The sequence below is a fragment of the Acomys minous genome (genome assembly GCF_964271855.1).
Source record: "Acomys minous genome assembly, chromosome: 12".
Lineage (NCBI taxonomy): Eukaryota > Metazoa > Chordata > Mammalia > Rodentia > Muridae > Acomys > Acomys minous.
In genome coordinates, this window is record NC_140493.1 from 90,894,382 (window position 1) to 90,901,996 (window position 7,615).

At 43.7% G+C, this 7,615-nt stretch overlaps 1 protein-coding gene across 3 annotated transcripts; it reads left to right on the plus strand.

The window, feature by feature from the left end:
• The first annotated feature begins 1,280 nt into the window (after positions 1 to 1,280).
• ZPBP2 (zona pellucida binding protein 2) lies at positions 1,281 to 6,984 on the plus strand. Of its 3 annotated transcripts, none has more exons than XM_084749345.1 (8): positions 1,292 to 1,554; positions 1,733 to 1,798; positions 2,764 to 2,889; positions 3,715 to 3,876; positions 4,372 to 4,590; positions 5,118 to 5,200; positions 5,816 to 5,996; positions 6,544 to 6,982. In XM_084749345.1, exons 1-8 carry the CDS (start codon positions 1,506 to 1,508, stop codon positions 6,636 to 6,638), a joined length of 981 nt encoding a protein of 326 aa, XP_084605471.1. In that variant the 5' UTR covers positions 1,292 to 1,505; the 3' UTR covers positions 6,639 to 6,982. The 3 variants fall into 3 exon arrangements, with proteins under 3 accessions (XP_084605473.1, XP_084605471.1, XP_084605472.1); XM_084749346.1 differs by having other exon boundaries at positions 1,294 to 1,463; positions 6,544 to 6,981; XM_084749347.1 differs by lacking the exon at positions 5,816 to 5,996 and having other exon boundaries at positions 1,281 to 1,554; positions 6,544 to 6,984.
• Positions 6,985 to 7,615: the final 631 nt, after the last annotated feature.

Here is a 7,615-nt window from a genome sequence, read left to right on the forward strand (position 1 = left end):
TTGGCTGCTCTTCTAAAGGACCCACGTTTGAATTCCAGCATCCAGATGACTGCTGGAAACCATCTTGAACTCCAGTCTCAGAGCCAACACCCTCTTCTGGCCTCCGTGGGCAGTACACGCCTATAGTGCACAGACAGACAGACAGGCAAGCAAAACAGCCATACACATTTTTACCAGTTGAGGCTAAACCATGAGTCTAGACGTAGTAACTGACAACGGGTGGATCTGACTCATTGAATCACATTTTCACGCTTGTGCTGTACAGATAAAACTAGCAGTGACTAAAAATGAAATTACTGACAAAGGTTGCTCCTGGACCATCTGAGACAGTCCAAATACTGACTCGGCTCAAAGGAAATAAAACTGAAAATCCTTGCTCTCACCCCAAATAATCATCCTGCACCCTAACTGAACCTTGGGGCTCTTTCCTTACCAACCTACTCAAAACCACTACTGAGGGTGGTGTCTTACTGCTAAGAAATAAACAACACATAGGGCCTTTCAGGTCACCTAAATAGTAGTCAAGATGGGACCACACGTGATGGGGTTAACGATTCAGTCCAGTGAAGGTCCTGGGTTTGGTGCCCAGCACCGGGCGTTGGGAAGACAAACTCTGAAATACTGTTTTGGAGCTCCCTATGATGATTTTGTCTTACATCAGCGGAGGAAAGAAAAGATCATACGTTCTTGCCTTCCGATGGGGCCCATTTTCTAAAGCAAAGTTACTTCCGAGTAAATCTGCATGAGGGGTTGTCCCTTTACGTCATCTCTCATTCCAAGCTGAAAAATAAAGGTTCAACCTTCTTCCTCCACGTGAGAAGGTCTGGAGGCACACTTTGCGTGCACTGAAGGCTCTTCAAGGTCTTGGTTCTGTGTGCGAGAAGAATGCAGTTAGGTAGAAACTGGGTGTGAAAATTTGACAGATCTAGCAAACATCGGCTTTACGTCAGACTAGGGAGTTCCCGAGCTGGGCCTTCGCTTTTAGGAAGTTCCCACAAACTTCTCCCTTCTTCAGATCCCTAAGCAATGGCGTCCTGGGGGGGGGGGGGCGCTGCTCGACGCCACCATCATCAGCGGGACCCACTGTGTTCTCCTGTCAGTTCCTTTAGTCCCTAGTCTGAAGAAGCCCCCGGAAGTCTTGAGTACGTCTCCTTTACTCTCTTCACGCCACCGTGCAGACTAGAGCTAGAAGAACAAGGGGAGGAGGAACATGGCACCCGAGGCCAGGTGCGAACGGCGTGGAGGGCGCAGCGCTCCGCAACTGCGCGTGCGCCGGGGGGGCGGGGCCGTCCTGCGCTCGCTCCTGCGCCCGCCCTGTTCCGCCCCTCGTGCGGGGCCGGAACATGCAGGCGTTCTCGGGCGCAGCCGCCCCCGTGGTAGCCACGGACCGGTAGGGGGAATGCCCTCGGCGGTTTGCTTCGCTCTGTAGAGGAGCGATGGGGAGGCGATGGGCCTGGCCTGAGGTAGGAGGGAGCCCAGCTGTCGCCGTTAGTGCCTGAGCCGTGATGCGCGCGTGGGCCCTACTCTCCGTGGTGCTCTGGTCTCTCGCAGGAGGTGGGGCTTGGCCCACAGGCTCCTCCCTCTGCCTGAGATTCCCACCGACTCCTCCTTCGCCTCCCTCCTCCCCCTATATCGCCTCCCCATATAGCCCCCCATCCCTCCCTGCCCTGACCCTCGCTGAGCTGTGGGTCCTCTAAACACTAATAAGTCAGGGGTTTTCTTTCCTCCCCAGTTGAACCGCGTCGTTCTTCCTTATTCAGTAACAAAGGCTTGGTTTACGGCACGGTAGGACACCCAGGTAATAAAGTGCCTCTTCCCACGCAACGCCTGTCCCAAAAGCTGGAGTGGGGGAGGAGTCGGGGAAGTGGGAGGTGTACCTGCTTAGCTTCTTCTAGGAGGGGAAAGGGAGCTAGCTCTGCAGTTCGGGAAGTTTGCATCATTTCGTCCTCAAAGCAACGATAGTCTTTCCGTCCCAGTATTCACCACAGATCTACGGCTCTGATACCAGCTCTCTTTCAAATACTTCTGCTTTGTAATGGGTGAAGAAAGCCACTTGGTGGGGAGGGCGTCCCTCTCTGGCAGGCCTTTCTCCCCCTCTTGTGTTAACCGGCTCTACTCACTCACCAAGCCTCAGCTCCAGTGTGACCCTCTGTGGTTTAACTTTCCTACAATCCCCAGGATAAATTCGAGACCCAGCCACTTTGAGATGATGACGCCACCAACTACACCACTAAACTGTGCAGTAGCCTTTATAGATTGAGACCCTGGCAATGACTGGGACTTAAAATAGGGGGTCTGGTGAGACCAACTGAGTCAGTGGAGATCGCTACAGGACGCCTTTCTAGTTAGTACTGCACCGGGACAACAGGAAGCGTACGTGAAGTACCAAGTTTTCAGTTTTGAAGCACATTATCAGTCAATGTAACATTAATTCCTCTGAACATTAATTCCACGATCCCCTCAATAGCCCCTTATTGGAACTATTTATTAATGAGTACGTTAAAAGGAACTTACCATACTTTTTTTTTATGGACCGTCACAGAATAAAGAAAATATGACCGGCAAAGTACGAGTTTAAAGGCTTACTATGAGAAGCAAAAAAGACTTCATTCTAAACGACAACCGGCATCCAGCATGTTAGGAGTCCTTTTTAAGTACTGAAATCCAGAAAAAAAAAACTAATTGGTATCATTGGGACAAAACAACAGGATGGTGTTTATTTTGCTGTATAATGTAGTTATGCAGAGTTTTATTTTGTCACAGTGAAAATATACGTCAAGTTACATCAGAATAGCCCTGCCCTTATTTGTATGGATATTAATCGTGCTAGTAAAGAAATAGTGGACCCCACCTACTTATGGATTGGGCCAAACGAAAATACATTAACAGGTAAATAATTTTAATATATTTTAATGATGTGAACAATGTTCTTAAAACAGACTGTCATTGTTGAGCAGAACAAATTTAATTTTAAATTTTTATTAAAATTTGTATATATAGTTCTGCCCACATGCATGTCTGTGCACCACCTGAGTGCCTGATTCCCTCAGAGGTCAGAAAAGCAAAGCTGATTTCATTGAACTGAATTTGCTAGTGGTTGTGAGCCACCACGTGTGTCCTCCGCAAAAGCAGCAAGGGCTCTTACATACTGGGCAATCTCTCCGTCCCCAGTAAATTAATTTTAACTGCAATGAAATTTGCTCAAAACTTTGGCAAGTTATGTTTTTTTCCCTTGGGCTATGACTTACATTCTTTCTATGCAAAAACTAAAGCAGATTGAAAGGATGGAACAGACCTGTAACCCCAGCACTCAGGAGGCAGAGGCAGGTGGATCGCTGTGAGTTCAAAGCCAGCCCAGTCTATAAAAGGGAGTCCAGGACAGCCAAGGATACACAGAGAAACCCTGTCTTGGGGGAAAAAAATTCTATTGGGTTCTAGAAGTTTTGCATGTTTGTTTATAGTCCTGAATTTACTGAATGGTTTGGTTTGGTTTGGTTTGGTTTTGGGTTTTTGGTTGGTTGGTTCGGTGGTTTGAGACAGGGTTTCTCCTTGTAGCCCTGACTGTCCTAGAACTCACTCTGGCCTCAAACTCAGAGATTTGTCTGCCTCTGCTTCCCAAGTGGTGGGATTAAAGGTGGGCATAACCACTGCCTGACTCTGAATAATGTCTCTGTGACCTGTTGAATAATCAAGTGATTTCCTTTTTCCGATTAGGGAATAGCCAGATAAACATAACAAACACAGGAAAATTGTTAGTGAAGAATGTTATGGAGTCATTATCTGGACTTTATACGTGTACTCTTTCCTATAAGACTATCAAAGCAGAAACCCAAGAAGAAACTACAGTAAAGAAGAGATATGACTTTATGATATTTGGTAATATTTCTATAATTACGATATAATAATCTCAGTACACGAGCCATCTTCCCAGTCCTCCGAGATTTACTGTATTATGTGTATGTGTGTGTCTGTGTGTGTTATGTGGGTTGAGTGCAGGTGCCAGCAGAGACCAGACAGAGTGTCTAATGCCCTGGAGATGCAGCTCTAGGCAGCTGTGAGCCACAGCTCTTAACTACTGAGCCATGTCTCCAGCCCCAATGTTTTCCTGATACTGTTAACTTACCTGATCGCCGCCCCACTGAAGCCATTTCTCCTAAGTAGATAGACATCTAATGACAATGATGTTTTTTTCATTGAAGTTATTAGTTATATGTATTCTGTGAACAGACTGATGGAGTATTTTATTAGATAAGTACAGTTTCAAAACTGATTTGCAAGATTAATGACGTTTAGTATTACATGTTTTGAAATGTTTTAATAGCAGAAATTAATGCAAGATACAATTGTTTTTATTCTCACCTTTTCCCAAAGCCTATCGTGAACCTGATTATTCTTACCACATGGCTGTGCGGTTTACCACAAAATCTTGTGTAGGAAGATATAATGACCTGCTCTTTAGAGTGCTGAAGAAAATCTTGGATAATTTAATCTCTGATTTGTCGTGCCACATCATAGAACCTTCGTATAAGTGCCATGCTGTTAAAATTCCAGATCGTGACTTCGTGTACGAGCTGTTCATAGCCTTTCAAGGTGAAATCATCTTACAACATAAATTTTATGACTTTAGTCCAAAGCTATGATAGATTATAAATTAATTGCCATGTAAATACGAGATGTCTCACAAACAATAAGTTTGAAGTATTTGCTGAGCACTAGTTTACACTTTTGCCTGGTTATGATTTAAAAGTCAGCATACTAGTAATTTACCTTCTAATACAACATATTGTTTATCACTTGAGCTCAGTATTATTTTCTTGACATAAGCTTTAACTATGCAGCTAAATTTTTACTTGCAATTTCGTACAGAATTTTAGGGATTATTTTTCTTTTTTCAGAATTAATAAGAGGGAGTACCCAGAGGCAATATATTTCTATTTTCAAGTCTTGTAGTTACTTCCACTAGCCCCCAGATGGAGTAAAGTCGCACGCTGTGTGCCGAGCTTTATTACTGTGATTAGAGAGCTAGCCGGGCTCAACGCATGTCTGCCCACATACCAACCAAAGCATTCGGGGCTTTACTGACGTGTGGTATGCACCTGTCATGTTTTCCTCCGCAGTGAACCCTTTTGCCCCGGGCTGGAAAAGTGTGTGCAACGACTCTTCCGACTGTGAAGACACCACTAACCACAACATCCTCAAGGTGAGCGCTCAAGGCCAGCCTGGGCTGCAGGAAAACCTATCTCAAAGGAAAAAACTTCACCAAGACTCCACCTCAGGTCGTCCTCTGACCTCCACATGCAAACCAGAGGATGCATGTACCCACATAATACACACGTGTGTGAAACAAAGCAGGACTGTTCTAAGTATTTTTTAAGTTTTTGAAAAATATTTTTTATTTATTATGTATGTAGTGTTGTGCCTGCATGTGCACCTACACGCCAGAAGAGCATACCAGATCTCATTACAGATGGCTGTGAGCCACCATGTGGTTGCTGGGAATTGAACTTAGGACCTTTGGAAGAGCAGTTAGTGCTCTTAACCTCTGAGCCATCTCTACAGCCCCCTATATTTTTTTAAAGAATATCCCCCTAAATGAGTTTTTATAACTTTTCCTTAGCCGCTCTAGGTATAAATTAACAATAATTAGTAAAGTCAAGGCTAGACTTAATTTTAGGCTTTAACATTGATCTTCAGGACTTCATCTAATGAATGAGAAAGAAATATTTCTGCTTCATTTTATGGCCTGTGATTCATGAGAAGGCGTTTGGTTATTGAATGAGTAATTATCATTTTCTCTGGTATCTCTAAATCTTAGGCAAGAGACCGGATAGAAGAATTTTTTCGGAGCCAAGCATACATTTTATACCATCGCTTTAATAAAACTATACCAGCTATGCATTTCGTGGACCACAGTTTTCAAGTAGTACGTATAGATAACTGTCAACCAGGCTTTGGAAAAAATGAAGGTCTACACAGCAATTGTGCTAGCTGTTGCGGTAATTATAAAATATAAATACCTAAATGTCTGTATTTTCCAGAGAAAGGATAAATAACCTGCCTGGGACTGTTGAACGGAATCTTTTTCACTGATTTGTCCATAGAAAAGAGAAGTAAAAACAAAACAAAAACAAAATACTTGAAAACCCAAATTTCTAATATAGTCATCCTAATGTGCATGCTTGTGCTGCTCTCGTATCTCAAAACATTTCCGTAGTGCTCTGACATAGGACATGTCCTAAGCAGGGCAGCAGGGTTGTCCTGCCCGGAAAACAGAGCAAGGAAGCAGGAAGTAGACACTGCGGACAGGCACTTAGAAATGAGGCACAGGGAAGGCCTTGCACACAGTGATAGAAAGGAAAAGACAGTGTTCTAACTCTCTCCTGTTTTTAGGATTGTCACATTACAAAGTTGAGGTAATGTTCACTACTTAATTGGCTAAGCAGGCGAGGGCTTCTGTAGAAAGGGTTACTGTTGAAGACTCTTGTGTGGTTGCTAGGAGGCACTGTAAACTATATTGACTGACAGCCCTCCTCGCCTTTGCAGTGGTCTGCAGTCCTGGAACATTCAGTCCTGATGTCGATGTCACCTGTCAGATCTGTGTTTCTGTTCATACCTACGGAGCTAAGTCTTGCCCATAAACTTCAAGACCAGAGGTGAAAGCATGGTTAACTTGCCTCTGAAGGAAGGGACAAAGATTTGTTCGCATTGAAAGCATTGTGGATACCCCATAAAGTAACATCAGTAAGAGCAAAACTTGGGAAATACGCATTTTAGAAACAACAGAAAATAAGTTGGCATGGCATTTCTGAGAAGACATTTAATTCAGTATCTGCAGTGTATGAGGGGGGTTTATGTGTTAGTGGATGCTTTAAATGAAATATGTTCTGTAGTCTACAAACCAAAACATGCCTTGTACCTGATACTATATTAAGGTTGAAAAGAGTAGCAAACTGTAATATAATAAAAAAATTCTATTTTCCATATATTTGTTTGAAATGACTCCTATCAAGACATACATAATACTGTTTTTTTCTTGTATTTATTATATTTTACATGTATGGTTGTTTTGCAAGCATGTATGTCTGTGTACCACATATGTGCTTGGTACCTCCAGAGACCAAAAGAAGGCATTGGATCCCCCAGAACTGGAGTTACAGAAGGTTGTGAGCCACCATGTTGGTGCTGGGAATCAAACCCAGGTCCTCTGGAAGAACAGCCACTGAGCCATCTCTCCAATACCCACAGCACTTTGGAAATTATTACTAAACAACCTGCTTTAGTCCCTTTGATTTTATTTTTTAACAATTAATAGAATCGTGTTTTAGTATAGGCATAGATTTACTGAAAAGGAAACAGGTAATATACAGTTCCTTATATTCTGCCATGTGGACTTGTCCTCCCCCACGCATCCCCCTACTAATTTTTACTCTAATCCATGGTTCACATAAGGTTTCATTCTCGGTGTTCTAGGTTTGGGCAAATGCGTAGTGCTGTGTACACCGTTCAGCTTCGCACAGAATGGTTTCACCACCTGAAAACCGACGGTGCCTCCTCTGCTCCTCTCTACCTCCCCCCTCTTCCAGAGGAGGAAGAGGCACGCCTCGTCGTCTTATGT

Excerpts from the sequence above, each read along its gene's own strand:
- ZPBP2 (XM_084749345.1), top strand. The coding sequence starts at position 1,506 with ATGCGCGCGTGGGCCCTACTCTCCGTGGTGCTCTGGTCTCTCGCAGGA. Across the intron at positions 1,799-2,763 it reads CGGCACGGTAGGACACCCAG|TGAAAATATACGTCAAGTTA; the intron begins GTAATAAAGTGC and ends ATTTTGTCACAG. Across the intron at positions 5,997-6,543 it reads CAATTGTGCTAGCTGTTGCG|TGGTCTGCAGTCCTGGAACA; the intron begins GTAATTATAAAA and ends TCGCCTTTGCAG.